General features: G+C 50.3%; 1 protein-coding gene across 1 annotated transcript in view; it reads left to right on the forward strand.

The window, feature by feature from the left end:
• Positions 1-3,416: 3,416 nt before the first annotated feature.
• Positions 3,417-14,405, forward strand: part of TMEM132D (transmembrane protein 132D) — a 602,566-nt gene continuing 591,577 nt past the window's right edge. The window contains exon 1 of the mRNA XM_049101718.1: positions 3,417-3,604. Within this exon, the coding sequence (XP_048957675.1) occupies positions 3,526-3,604 (79 nt within the window). The 5' untranslated portion in view covers positions 3,417-3,525. The remainder of the gene's footprint in view (positions 3,605-14,405) is intronic.

Consider the following 14,405-nt stretch of genomic DNA (forward strand, 5'->3'; position numbering starts at 1 on the left):
CAGAGATAATCCTGTTGGAGGGATGCACTCCCCCAGCCTCCCCAGGAAGGGCAGGAGGTTCTCCTGATGGCTACCATGAACTCCAAATCAGAATGCTGTCCCCACTCTTGAAACAGGCAAGCTGTTTCTGGCCTTTTTATTTCCTCGCCATTCCACATATTTGGGGAGATTGCGAACAAAAAAGGAGTTCCAGAAAGTCTCCTCTGCACTTGCAGAAGGGATTGATCTGGTGGCTCACATGCAACGTTTTGGATTCTTGAGCTACTTCTCAAGTGTCTTCATGAGTTTTGTCACAGAGAGAAGATGGTACACATGCCTGTACCCGTGGTGATGGGATGCTCTGTGTCAGGTCAACCCATCCCGCAGAAACTTACCTCACGTAATTTGAAAGGAAACATACCACCAAAGTAAAGGGAACGTGGGAAAGGAAAAACATATTAATAATCAAAGAAGAAATAAAGCAACGTTAACACAATCTAGCTAGATAGTGTCACTCCCAGCAGAAAGATGTTTCCTCTATTTTAAAAGTGAGGGCATTTGCCACTGTGAACAGCTTGGAAGGCTTGAGCCTTTCTCCCTGATGCCATTGGAGGCACTGGAGGACTTCCAGTTTTAAATACTGCCCCAACATTTGGCACCTAGAAACACCTTCTACACCAGCATGGTCTAATTCTCCTCCACGGTGAATTCTAGCAGGCTCCTTCCACCTTTACCAGCTCCTGGACAAAGCTGGCACTTCCTGAAACCTGCTGCAGGGAATGTTTTGTTTTCTTGAAAGACAGCGACTCCAAACTGCCTTACCTAAAAGTGTAATCCATACAGCATAATTAGTACACTTTAGTTACTGACAAAATTAGCGTTACAAATTGATTTATGGTCCTGCAGATGAAACACATATTCTTGCAGGAAAGCAGATTTCTTACAATTAATTTGAGAGACACAAGGCAGGAGATTTGGAGGGGATGTTGTCCCAGAGGCATAGGCTGCAGCTAGGGACCTGGCAGGCCTCAAGCGCTTCTCCAAGGCTTTGAAGGTTCGGCTTCCCCCATGATTAGTTGTGCTAATTTCCCAAAGAAGATTAGACATATTAGCTGGAACGACATATTGGAGAAGCCATTCTTGCATCTTATTTTAGCCACTGATCAGGTTTCTGGAGTTCTGGCTTCCCCAAAAGCTTCCACACCAAAGAGTAGAAAAAACTTTGCCTAACTAACTACGCAAAATGGGGAAGCAGTTGCATGTCCTGGGCAGGAGCTGGAAGCTGTCAGCCACCTTTCATCCTAAGGACACAGATGGAGAAATCTTTTGCAATGACACTCCTCCTCACCAGCCCCTCCCCAAAAGGGACATCTGATGATTGCAATTCTGAAAAAAATCTTAGTTTGATTTAAGGAATATAAAGTGGATTGTTTTCAATAAAGAAAATAGATCATGAATTCTAGTCTATACATTTGGGAGATGCTAAAAAAGAAGACCCCCTTTCACATTAAAGCTGACTTTGCCACCCTGGAGTTGGCATTTACAACAGACTTTGGCTCTGCCAGGAGGAGGCCAGATGAAGATGTGCAGGGGGCTAAGCCTCAGTGTCCCCATCTTGGCGGTGAAGGGACACAGTGAACTAGGCCAGGAGTCCTGGGACAAGCTGCATCGGCTGGGCCAGGAGCCTGTTAATGCAGACATTTAAGTCCCATCCAGACCTGCTGAATCAGAGGCTCCGGGGAGGGCTCTGCACTCTGCTGGCAGTTTTTAACAAAGCTTCCCCAGGGATGTTGATGTCTCAAGTTTCAGAGATGGTGAAATACACAATCTCCTAGCACCTTTGCTGCATTAACTCTTTATAATTTGATAGGAGACCCAAGGAGAAGAGGCTGAAGTTTAAGAAATAAACAAAAGAAAAACAGAAAGATGGGCATCCATTCAGAAAAGTCAGTGCAGAATAAAGGTGAAGTGCACCTCTCAAAAAGAGTGAAAGCCAGAGAGACAGTCTTTTGTAGGAAAACACTTGCTTGTCTGATCTTCCTTGAAACTTTGAAAACTAAAAACTCTTAAAGCTCTGGTATATCTTTGCAACCACGGGCATCTGGAATAAAACATCTGTTGCTCTGTTAGCCAGATGACAATGACCCATTTTTACCTACTGGGGAAATTCACCTCATTTGATTTGGTGGTTGTTGTCTTGCAAGATATTTTGGATATTCAGAATGCTCCGCTTTCCCTCTGATTTTGATCTGGTTAATTCAGATGCTCACGTGGAGCAGAAGGGTCCTTGGATTAAAATCACAGGCTGATGCTTTAGTGATCTCGGTTTCAGGGTTGTTTTAATTAAGGATTCAGGAAGGTATAAACCGAGAACCTTGTCTTTTCTCTTCTCAAGGCCACGTTGGCACACCACAGGGCCATTCCGGGTTCCGGATGGTCCCGTGGGGGGTGGGGTGGGGGGCGTGGGCGGGGGAGAGACAAGGTGGAATTGTTTCAGGACCCCTGACCTGGCCATTCAGGGGTGGGGGCGGGGGGACGGGAGGGCGCGTCCCAGGCCCGGGGACTCAGAGCTGGTCGGGGATGCCCAGGCCGGCGAGGGACCCTCCGCGGCCGCCTCTGCGTGCACGGGCCGGAGGACTCGCCCTTTGCCGGAGGCTCGGGGCCGAGGGAGGGCAGCTGCCCCCGGCCACCTGTTGGGGGGTGGGGGCCGGGTCGCACCTCCCGGCAGCCGGTGCCAGCCGCGCCCGCGGGGAGGGCGGGGGGCGGGCCGGGGGAGGTGGGCTTTCCTTCGCGGATTGGGGCTCGCCGCTGTCACTCCGGAAGGGTGGGGCTTTTCAAAACAGGACAGATTGGGAAGGCAGAGGCCCCCAGGCGCGCAGGGCCCGGCGGCGCTCGGCTCGGCGCCGGGGGCGGGGTCGGCGGAGCGGGGCCACCGCGCGGGTCCCCGAGCCGGCGGGCCTCCTCCGCGCGCGGGGCCGCGTCTCCCGGTGCCGTGCGCTCTGCGCGCCGGGGCCGCGGGCGGGGGCGGGGGCGGGGGCGGGGGCCGGGGCCGGGGCCGGGGCCGGGCGCGCGGGGCCGGGGCCGCGGGCGGGGCCGGGGGCGGGGGCGGGGGCGGCGGCGCCAAACTTCGGGCGCGGGCGGCATGGGGACCGCGCGCCCGGCCTGCCCGCCGGGGGCCCCAGCGCCGCTGCCGCCCGCGCCCCGGACGCCGCCGCCCCGCCGCCCCGCCGCCCGCGCGCTCTAGCCGGCTGCCGCGCTCCCGAGGCGCCCCTCGCCCGCCCGCGGGAGGGCCGACCCCGCGCGGACCCGAGCCCGAGCCCGAGCCGGGCGCCCGGCGGGGGCGAGGGGTGGGGTTTGCGGCGCGCGCCGGCCTCGGGGGAGCGAGTCCGGAGCCGCGCGCGGTCGTCCCCGGCCGGCCATGGGCTGGCGGGCGGAGGGCGCAGGGCCCCGCGGCTGCTCGCGCCCCTAGCCCGGCCGCGGCTCGGCCCCCGCTGGTCTGCGCCCCGACGGCGCCCGGAGCAGAGGAGCCGCGCTCGGGCGTCCGGGATGAGCCCGTCTGAGATGGGGACGCCGTGGCACCACTGGTCCCGCGTGCTCATCGGCCTGGCCGCCCTATTCTCCGAAGGTGAGCGCCGCCGCCGCCGCCCCCGGCCCGGCACCAACTTTGCCGGGAGTGAGGGTGTGGGAGCGTGCGTGGCTGGGGTGCCCGGGACGGAGGGCGTGGAGGGCGTGGGTGCCGTGTGCGCGTGTGCACGCGCGCGGGCGGCCGCTCTGCAGCAGGTGCCCCCCCGGGAGGACTTGGCGGGGATGCCCGGGCGGACACTGCCCAGGGACGCGAGGAGAGACCGCCCCGAATTAGGGGAGGGGGCCCCGGCGACCCCGGAAAGGCGAGGGGGGCGCGGAGAGGGCTGGGCTCCGGGTCAGGGGAGGAGGCTTGGGGGAACCGGGAAGGGCCCCGGCAAGTGCGCTCGGCTTTCCCCGCTGGCGCCGACCTGCGAGCAAATGATTCCAGCGCACTCCTGCGCATGGGAATGCGTTTGGGGTCTGGGAGGCAGCCGCCCACAGGGCCCGGCTCTTGGCTCCCAGAGTGACCCGAGTGCCCCTAGGACAGGCCTGAGGGCTTTTGTGCGCGGGGTCTGCCGGGGTGCGGGTCCGCGCGGAGTTGCAGCCCCTCCTCGGGTCACCCAAGTTATCCCCGCAGAGCCGGGACCGGAGCTGTGAGTAGAGGCGGATAGTCTCCAGGTGACCCCCTCTCCCTCCGCCGGCACCCCAGCGGCTTTGGAAGCCCGGACACCTCATTCTTTGAAGAGAAATTATGTGATTCGCGCCGGGGGTTGTAGAAGGAACCAGCAATTCTTTCTCATTATTGATCAGGACTCTTTATTTGTGTGCAGTTCCCTGCGAGCGCCTCCTTTCCTCCAGGGAAATCAATTAGGAAAGTGGATGTTCCTGCAAGTCTGCAGTGTGTACCCCCAAATCCCTGAAAACGGATTTTTCTGCTAAGATTTTCCAGATGAGACCCCTCTCAGAAACTTCAAAGCCACTTATCATGTGCAGAGTCTTTTAATTACAGAAATCTCCTTCTGTGAGCTTTATCAGAATCAGGGAGGTTTTGATACTAGAGGTTCTGATACTAGAAGAAGACGGGCCACTTACTGGGGTCTGAGCTGCCGTGGGTTGAGGGAGAGGAAGCCTGCTCAGCCTGCCAGCTGTCTTCTGAGTGCTGTTGCAGGGGGTTCACTGCTCCTAATGAGGAATTGGTGCAATCCTGAGGACCAGAGCCTCCAGGATTTAGGATGTGCACAAGAAACCAAAGAAAAGGTTGATGAATTCAGTGAATCCAACCCAGGCAGATGTTAGGTTAAAAACAAAACAAAACAAAACAAAACCCTAATCCAAGGCAACAGCAGCCCAGCAGACTTGCCTATGGCTGCAAGGCATGGTTTTTATTGGTTGTCACTTGATTTTCTAATAGGAATAGGCTTCTCTGTTTTTATGCTGCAATAACAAGGCTTTATTAAGAAAGGTACAGAATAGCTTGGTAAATAGGACGTAACTATCGTGTCTCTCTGGGTACGTCCATAGTTTTGTTACTGATTTCTCTACTAGACTGAGTAGTGCCGAAGAAAACAGTTATTACCTCTGATGCCTTTGAACTTTTTCAAGTGGAAACCTGGAAATGTCCTTAAAACAGGGGCCTCTGTGATGTGTGTGTCTGGGAGGGGGGGTGGCGGGGGGGGGGTGCTCTGCTCATGAAATAATGCTACCAGCCCAGCATGTGACCTATTTTGTGTGTTGAATGGAGAGACCTTAACTCAGCCACACTGTTCAGAAGTGAGTCAGTTTTGTGTGGATTTTCAGAGTGAGCGTGGTGCTGAGCCCAGGGTCGGTTGTTCAGCGATTTTTCACACTATACCCAAGAATAAGAAAAAGTTTGACCCTTCTAATTAATGCCTTTGTGCTGTATGCAATTTTCTGGTGATTTCTAAATGCAGGGATGGTTTGTTGTGGTTCCCGTGTGTTCGCATCACTTTTCCTTCTAAGATTCTCTGACCACCTGAAAGTGTTAAACCAGCTGGAAATCAAATATGGATTATATTTATTTAAATTTTAAAATATGGACTATATTTAAACGGATTTTAATTGGAAGCAAACATACACACACACACACACACAGAGGCATGCATGCATGTAATCCAAAGTGCACAGTTGGTCTGGGGCTGATAGAAGAATGGAGATTGTGTCCAAATACTAAATGTCTCCTTCAGCATATCATTGTTTTTACTGTATTGCTTTCGTTCCTTCCAAACATGAATCCTTGAATGAACAGATATGCACATTTTAATGCAGACTGATTTCCTTGAACCTCACATATATTTACATTTCACAAGCAGGAAGTCATCCGTCACAGAGCGAACCCACTCTTCTATAGATCTTTTGAAAACAAAAAGAAAGCTTCATTGCTTGTACTTCTGTCCCCAGGGACCTAGAGACGATATTATGAAATCAACAAGTTCCCAGCAATGCTGACCTATGGTCCCAGCCTTTTCTGGAGAATGGGCTTATGTCCAGCTGCCAGAGAGCTTGTGTCTTATGTGTAGGGTCCAGTCTTATTGGGAACTTGATGGAAGTTCATTCTGGGGCAGGGGCCAGGCAGGAGTATGTCAGGTAAGGGCTGATAAGACAAATGAATCTGAACACAGGACGTGGGCAGAGAGCACGCAGTTCTCATGCACAAGATCAAGGTGGCCACACTTAGGCTGCTTGTCTGGACTTTCACCTGCATCCTGCAGAGTTACTTTGTTCTCCTGCAAATGCCGGTGAGGAGCAGACCATCAGAGCCCTGGGGCTGGACCTCTTTCAGGGCTGTGCTGGCCCAGTAGCATCCTGGGCAGTGGCCTTCTTGGTGTGTCTTCCTGCACAGTGTGTTTCTGTATGTAAAGCTTCCATCTTAGGTCAGAAGAGAAGCATCAGGCGGCAGAGTGCCTCCTCTTGGAGGATATGCCCAGGAGAAGTCCAGTACAGCCCTGGACTCAAAGGAGCTTTGGTTTACAGTGATGCCTTGTCTGGGCTTTCAGGGGAGGAGCTATCTAGGAGGGAGCCCGTTGGTGTGGGTGAGAGAGACAGAGACAGAGACTGAGACAGACTTTTTTGCTTACATTTAAACAATGTCATAATTAAAGGGCCATGGGAACAGGGAGATCATTAACTTTCATTTTTTCTGAATAAAGTTGAATAAGAAATATGATTTCATAAATTTTTATATGCATAGAAAGGTAGAATTCCAAGTATGAGAATCTGTTTAATTTGGTTCCATTCTGGAAGCCAAGAAAAAAATGAAAAACAAAACAAAACTCCAAAAATACACTATTGCAGAAGCTTATACTACTACCTTCTATTTTTGTCTCATCTATCCATTTATCTGCTCGTCCATTTATTCAGCCAATCATTATCCATCCATCCATCCTTTTATTCATCAATCTGTTCTATCCATCCATCCACCCATCTCATTCATCCACCCAGCCCCTATCCATCCATCCATCCTTCCATCCATTCTCCTATCCATCCATCCATCCATCCATCCATCCATCCACAAATTACCACAGACATGGTGGCTTAAAACAACAAATTTATTCTCTCACAATTCTGGAGGCCAGAAGTCCAAAATCAGTAGCAATGGGCCAAAATTGAGGTGTCCGCAGAAGGCTTCAGGGGAGAGATGTGTCTTACCTCTTTCAGCTTCTGGTGGCTGGCTGCCTGCACCTTGCCCCTCGGCAGCATCACTACAGTCGTGCAGGCCAGTGGCTTCCCGCCTCTCTTCTCTGTCCTCACAGCATCTTCTGCTCTCTGTGTTTGAGTGTGAAGTCTCCCACCACCTCCTTTTAGAAGCATGCCCTTGCATTGAGGGACCACCAGAACAATCCACAACGTCATCTCCCACCTTACTCAATCTTATCTGAAAAGATCCTCCCCCCACTAAGGGGACATTCAGAGGTTCAAGGGATTTGGACATGGATATCTTTCATGTGTTCATTTTCCAACCTTTTATGGGAGTGACATCCTACAACTATATTCTATCTCCTGTTCTAAATTTCAAGTTCCTCTGGGGGCCACCCTGTGTATTTTTCTCTCTGGCTTCGATTTCTCTTCGGTACATAGTATGCTTCTTTGGACCTTGCAGGGGTTCAATCAGTTTTCAAGTATGGTTAACACTGTGGAATACTGCTGAAAGAACCTTAGCCTGATGGTAAAATTATTTGATGCTGTTTTTCCTGCCAGTTATTCAGAGTGCTGCAGGAAATACTTTGGTCAATCATCATAACAGCTAATTTCTTGAGTAATTAGTGTATGCCAGCCACTGTGCTGAGTGACTTATGAAAATGATTTTTGGGGAGAATTTTCCATAAACCTCACTGGGTGGAATTTGCTATTAACCCCATCTTACAGATGCAGAAAGTAAGGCTCAGAGCATAAGTAACAACCAGAAAGTGGCAGAGTCTGAATTCTGATTAGCCCATCCTGTTAGCCTGCCTCCATTCTGCTTGTGGTTTTTGTGATCACTAAAAACTAATCCGTTCATGTGAGGAGCCACACATGTGGATGATTGAGTACTGAGAGGCTTCCATTTGAGTTTTGGCTCAGAGCCTAGTGTATGGTTGGCGCTCAACACAACACACAAGGGTTGAGGCACCGACCTCCACCCTGCAGAGTAAAAATCACTTATAACCTTGACTCCCCCAAACATCACTGCTCATAGCCCACCATTGACTGGGAGCCTTACTGATAATGCACACAGTCGATGAGCACATATCGTGCATGTTATATGTATTACTGTATTCTTATAATAAAGTCAGATAGAGAAAATAAAATATTACTCAGGAAACCGTAAGAGGATACATTTTCAGGACAAGACTGTGTTTATCGAAAAAGATCCACATACAAGTTCAAACCCGTGTTTGACAAATGGGTAAATGAACATCCTGCTCTTTAATTTCTTCCACTATTATTTTCTGGCAGTGGTCAGGTTGGGACCTGAAAGGGGCTACAATGGAGATTTTAAAAAATGCCTTATTTTAAAATTTTTTAAATTTACTTTTATTACTTTTTATCTACTGATTAGTTTATAATTTATTATTACTTTTATTTACTTATTTATTTTATTTTTAAATACTTATCATTGAAGTGTAGTTGACGTACCGCATTCTCTTAGTTTCGGACACACAGCGTGGTGCTTGGCGCTCACCGTGATCACTGCTGTCACTGCCTGTCACCGCCTCTCACCAGACAGCATTGTTCCGGTCTCATTGACTGTCTTCCCCACGCTGTACTCTTCATCCCTGTGACATACTTATTTTATACCTGGAAGTTTGAACCTCTTAATCTCTTAATCCCTTAATCTCTTAAAATACAGATTTTAATTCCCAGACTGTCAGAAAGGGCAAGGGCAGTGATCTGATGTTGTGGAGTGTTAACTAGCATTCTAACACACCCTGGGGAGGAGAGGACTGATGTGTGGCCCCCAGGCCTGGGCATAGGGGTGGCCCTTTGGAGAAATTATGAAGAATGAGGAAGAAGCATGTGAAATGAAGGCAAAAATATTTTTTGCTCTCAAAAGGAGAATGATGGGTCCGGTGGATGTGTGCACTTGTGAGTTTGACTCTGATGCCAGACCGTGAGCAGGAGTGAGCTGCAGAGTCTCCTGGGGGTGCCAGCACAGGAAGGGGGTGGTCACTGGGGTCTGCCCTGCACTTGTCCGGGAGTGAGACTAAAGGCTCAGAATATACATCTATCATTTTTGTCATTTATTCAAGAAACACCTGCTTCTAGGAAGGAATGAGGGGAGCATCCAGCAGCCTGTGGCCGTGTCTTCTTCACCTCTGCTATCAGACACTGGTTATTTACTTATTTATACACACACACACACACACATACATACATACGCTGGTTTTAAGGGTTATTTTTGTACAGAAAGACCGCCCAAGACTTCCTGCCACTTCCAGAGACTGTGTAAGACTCTGCAAAGGTAGAAGATCCTTGAACTTAAAAGTAAACAAACTGCTGACATCCATTGGAAAAGAGACTCGAGTGTGTATTGTCAGAGCAGATAGAACAACAGGAGCCAAGGTAAAAAATATATTTGAAAGAGCAGAAAGAATATGAGCGTCCGTCTCTTTGAAGGAAAGCGTGGAAGGAGATTTGGGTACACATTTGAAAAGACAGGCCGTCACAGAGCTTTTAGCTCCTACTGCCATTATGTTCTTTTGTGCATGTGAGACACAGTAAGTTCTCGTGTTTATGAAGGCATCACAGAGCAGGCTTACTAAGTTAAGAGGAGGACAGTCAGGTTTCATCAGCGTCCTTGCGTGTGTTTATTATGTTCCTCGTGGGGAAAGCCGTCCTGACAGGTGGAGGATGCTGTAGCTAGCAAGGTATTTGACACACTCTTTTAAGACAATGTGGCAGTGAGTGATTTTGACTTGATCTCGCCGGTTCCCCCACCTGCTCCCATTCCCTGTTCCCCGGGTGCCTCTCTTCAGGCAGGTGACACAGGGCAGCTACCGCTTCTCGCTGCAGCAGAAGGCAGGCAGCAGAAGAGCCACATGCCTGACTTTTGGCTCCGAGAGCCGATGTCCAGCAACAAAAGGCCAAAGATTTGGGAGAACAGATATTGACAGGCACGTTTGCTTGCTCCCTCTCTCCTTCCTTACCATGGTAAATATTTTTCGTGGGGAGCAAGGGGAGGGAAACGTACAGTGAGCTTAGATGCTTCAATGCTTCTGAGATGCTCAGTCACTTTACTTCAGTGGTAGAGGAGACAATGATATTTTCCCAGATGTGCTGGAGAGTCCCCAAGGAGGAGCACCTGCCCTGAATCTTGCGGGGAGATGCAGAGGAAATGCCTGTGCATGAAGACCAGGCAGGGTGCTCCCAAGAAGTTTTGGGAGCCATAGAATGTTTTCCTGGTCAGTCGGGGCATGGTGCAGACATGGCTGTGTGGGTGGGGAGGTGGCACAGGTGACCTCCGGAGGCCCTGAGGTCAAGACCATGGAGATGTAGCCGTGGTCCTCATGGAATGACTCCAGGAGACCAGATGCCGTGTGGACACATGACGAAGTCTTTAGCAGAAATGAACCCTTCTGGTGGCTATGGCCACTTTGGCCCTCCCAGACCTTAGACATGATCCCTGGAACCATGGGGCTTGGTGGATCTGGGCACTCCCTGGTGGCAGATGGTGGGGGAGGGAGGTCAACCTTGAGCACAGCCTGTGGGGTCCAGTCCCAGGGCTCCGAGCCAGTCCTTCCTGGGTGAGTGTCTGCATCTCAGGCTGGCTGGGAAAGCAAGCAGAATACTGGTGCCTGCCGGAGACAGGCAGGTGCACAGTACTGCTGTCCCGACATGGGGGCCATCTAACAGATGGGGTGGGTGGCAGGCGTGCAGCACACTGACCCCAGGGCCACCGCAGATGCCAGCCGGGGAAGTGCAGCAGTCAGGAGCTCGGGAGCAACGTTGTAGGAGGAGGCTTGGGTGCCTAGGAAGACAAGCTTAACATGGGGTGGCGGGATGGATGGGTATTTTAAGGATTTTTGTGAGAACACAGTCTTTTTCCTAAGTGCCTTTTCTGAGAACTGTTTCTTAGATCACAGTACAGGGCGGGGGAATGGGTGGGGGGAAGCTGTGTTTATCCTGAGAAGTGGTTTGCACTTTCTCCTGTGAACACCGTGAATTTTCTAAGTGAATTTCTAAGTGTCTGTCTTTGCTGTAGCTCCTAGGACTCTCTGAGCCAGATTTGCTCTGTGTATGTGTAGGAACTTAAGACAGGCCTCTTTGCATCAGCTCTATCCTTGGCTTTGTCTTCTTTTCCTGCTCCTGTCTGCCTCCGTGCCTGCGTATTCTATCCCACAGCATTGCTTTTTTGAAAGCTACTTCAGATTAATTTTGAGATGAGGGAGAGGTAAAAATAGTCTCACCATCCAAGGACAACTGTTTTCCATTTTGATGTGTCTCATTCTTACTGTTTTCTGTGGATTTTTAATTTTTAAAAAATTTCTATTTATTTTTAAAGATTTTATTTACTTCAGAGAGAGAGAGAGAGAGAGAAAGCGCAAGCACTGCAGGAGGGAGGGGAGAGGGAAAAGCAGACTCCCTGCTGAGCAGGGAGCCCAATACAGGACTTGATCCCAGGACCCTGATACCATGACCTGAGCTGAAGGCAGACGCTCAACCACTGAGCTACCCAGGCACCCTTCTGTGGATTTTTAAAATCATGTGTTCATACTGTGGGTGGTACACATAATTTGGGTTTTGGACTTTTTGAATTCTTATTTTTTTGTTGTTCTAATGTTTATATAATACATTCTCATATTTTAAAAACCTACCACAAATGTATTTTTAATGTCTGTATCATAGGTTGAAGGTTTTAGCTCTTGTTGGACATTTCCATAATTTCTAGTTTTCCACTATTATAAGGAAATCATTACCTTTGTGCATAGTTTGCTTTGAGTTACTTTCTTAGATTGATTCACAGTCATTTCATTACTGGGCCAGAGAGTATGGGTAGACCTTTTGTTGCCATGCTCTTTCCCAGAAGGGCTGTGCCTTTTCACATAGGTGTGAGCAACATGCGAGAGCATTGGTTTCTTTGAACATTGATGGTCTTCATGATGGCAGGTGGCGGTGTCCCTGGTACCCCACAACCCAAATTGCTGAGCACCTCAGTGTCCCTGGACACTATTCTCAATGTGTCATGGAGAAAGTCACTGCTCTTTGAGGCTGTGGCTCCTAATGCCCCAAGCTCTGTGTTTTCCCCCAAAGTGTGGTCTAGTGCCCAGAGGGGCTTTGCCTTATGGAGGCTGAAGGGTTGGAGGGAGTGAAATGACAAAGTCCATGGCCACAGTAGGAGATCCAGGATTGTTTATGGCAGGCACTCCCTGGGCTGCAAGTGAGGAGCCCCTCAGTCAGCAGGTGATGTGAGATGGAGAGACCATGGCTTTAGGCCTGGGGGGTTAAAGAAAGATGTGTTTAAGAATGGGGCTGAGAGGATGCTATTATTTGGTGGGAAAGAGACGGTCCCTTCTAGGACATGCTGTTTGGGAATCCCCATGACTGAAGGGCATCAGAGCAACAGGTAGATGTTCTAGTTTGCAATTTGTGGTTCTGTGATGGGATGGCATTTGAGAGACCCCCTGCTGCCCACATCATTAAATATTCCAGTTCAGCCTGCACTCTGCCTAGTTCCGAGTTTGTATGTCCAGGGAATGCCATGGTTCTGGGCACAGAGGGCCGTGGTTTATCTAACAGCGAGATGGGTTCCAAGGGCGCAGAAATGGGTATGAAATCCACTCTGGCCTCACGAGATTACAGTGCAGTGTGGGAAATGGTCATAACTGTCTCTGACGAGCCGTGTGATCCAGGGCTGGGGACATTCTTGGATGAGATGGAGGGAGGGAGGATGACATCCTTGATCTCCCCTGAAGAACTCTTTGGAAATCTCTTTCCTGTGCACTGGGCTCGTTTGGTGCTGGCCAGGATTCCTGGTCGCTGCCAGTGGGTCCGTCCTGTGCAGAGCGGTTTGCTGGGCCATGTGTGCCCACCCGCTGAGCGCCGTGGGGCCTCAGCCTGCCCGGGGCACTGCCACAGCTGCCAGGACCTCCCACCCACAGTCTTCTCCCACGCCGGCCCTCTCTTCCGTACTGTGATGACCTCGGGGCGATGTGCCCAGCACCTGCCTTCGCCCCTGCCCTCCTTCTGGCACCCGGGGTCCCAGGGGCTGCGTGCTGCCACTTCCCCAGGGCTCCCTGCTAAATAAGCAGACACCTGGCCCTGAGCCCGCCCTGGAACTCTGCACCCAGAGATGCCTGCCCGTCTGCTTAATAGGACTTGAGTCTCTTCAGCGCAGGAACACATGTCAGGAGGGATCTGGAATCGGTGAATATTCCAGTCTTTGGTATCCAGAGAGATTCTCATCGTGTTAAAATTGATGTGTGACACTATTGACCTTGCAGAAGTCATGCTGGAGCATCTCACCTTTGTTATCTTTGTCTTCCCAGGAGGACCCCTCCTGGGTGTTTCTGACATTCCTTGCCATGGTGTTGGTAAGGAAGTGCTCAACTAACGACTCATTTGATTTTGGTTTTTCTAGGCAATCCCTCTGCCTTCTAGGATTTGCAAGTATTCCTCGTGTTCCTTGGACCAGGAGGCCCAAAGAGGAGGAACATTCTGTTTTAACATCCCAAAGGCCTCTAGATTACTGTCCTCAGGCAGCATTTAACAGACGCTATAAAGGAAGAAGTCAAAGCAGGTCTTCAGCTGGGATACAGAGCAAAGTGTAATACCGTCTCCAGGAAGCTATGGATTCAGTGGAAATGCTCCACCTGAGTTTTTTTGTTTAAAGAAACACTTTGTAGAGATGCCTGAGTGGCTCAGTGGTTGAGCTTCTGCCTCTGGCTCAGGCAGGGCATGATCCCAGAGTTCTGGCATTCAGTCCCACATTGGGCTCCCCGCAGGGAGCCTGCTTCTCCCACTGCCTCTATCTCTGCCTCTCTGTGTCTCTCATGAATAAATAAATAACATCTTTTAAAAAAGAAAAAGAAAAAAAAGAAAAAAGAAAAAAGAAAAAGAAATACTTTGTAGTGATAAATAATTGGGCATATTTTGGTTGCAGGCATGAAACAAAAATGTGAGGTGGCCTAAGGGGTACATTAGTGAGGACAGGGCAGCTCAAGTGCAGTAATGAGCAAGATTCCGTGTCTTAGTGGCTTAATCTGGGAAATATTTCTTATCCACTGCGAGTCTAATTGACCTGCTTTCATCTTGTTGTTATGCCTTTTGGAGCACCCGGTCCCCAAGGTTGTCGCAGTAAGGGAAGAGAGGGCTAGGATATCATGTGGGATTCACTTAAAGTGCAGGGTTGGAACTGCCTTCACTAC

This window comes from Canis lupus, chromosome 26 (genome assembly GCF_003254725.2).
Source record: "Canis lupus dingo isolate Sandy chromosome 26, ASM325472v2, whole genome shotgun sequence".
Classification (NCBI taxonomy): Eukaryota; Metazoa; Chordata; class Mammalia; order Carnivora; family Canidae; genus Canis; species Canis lupus.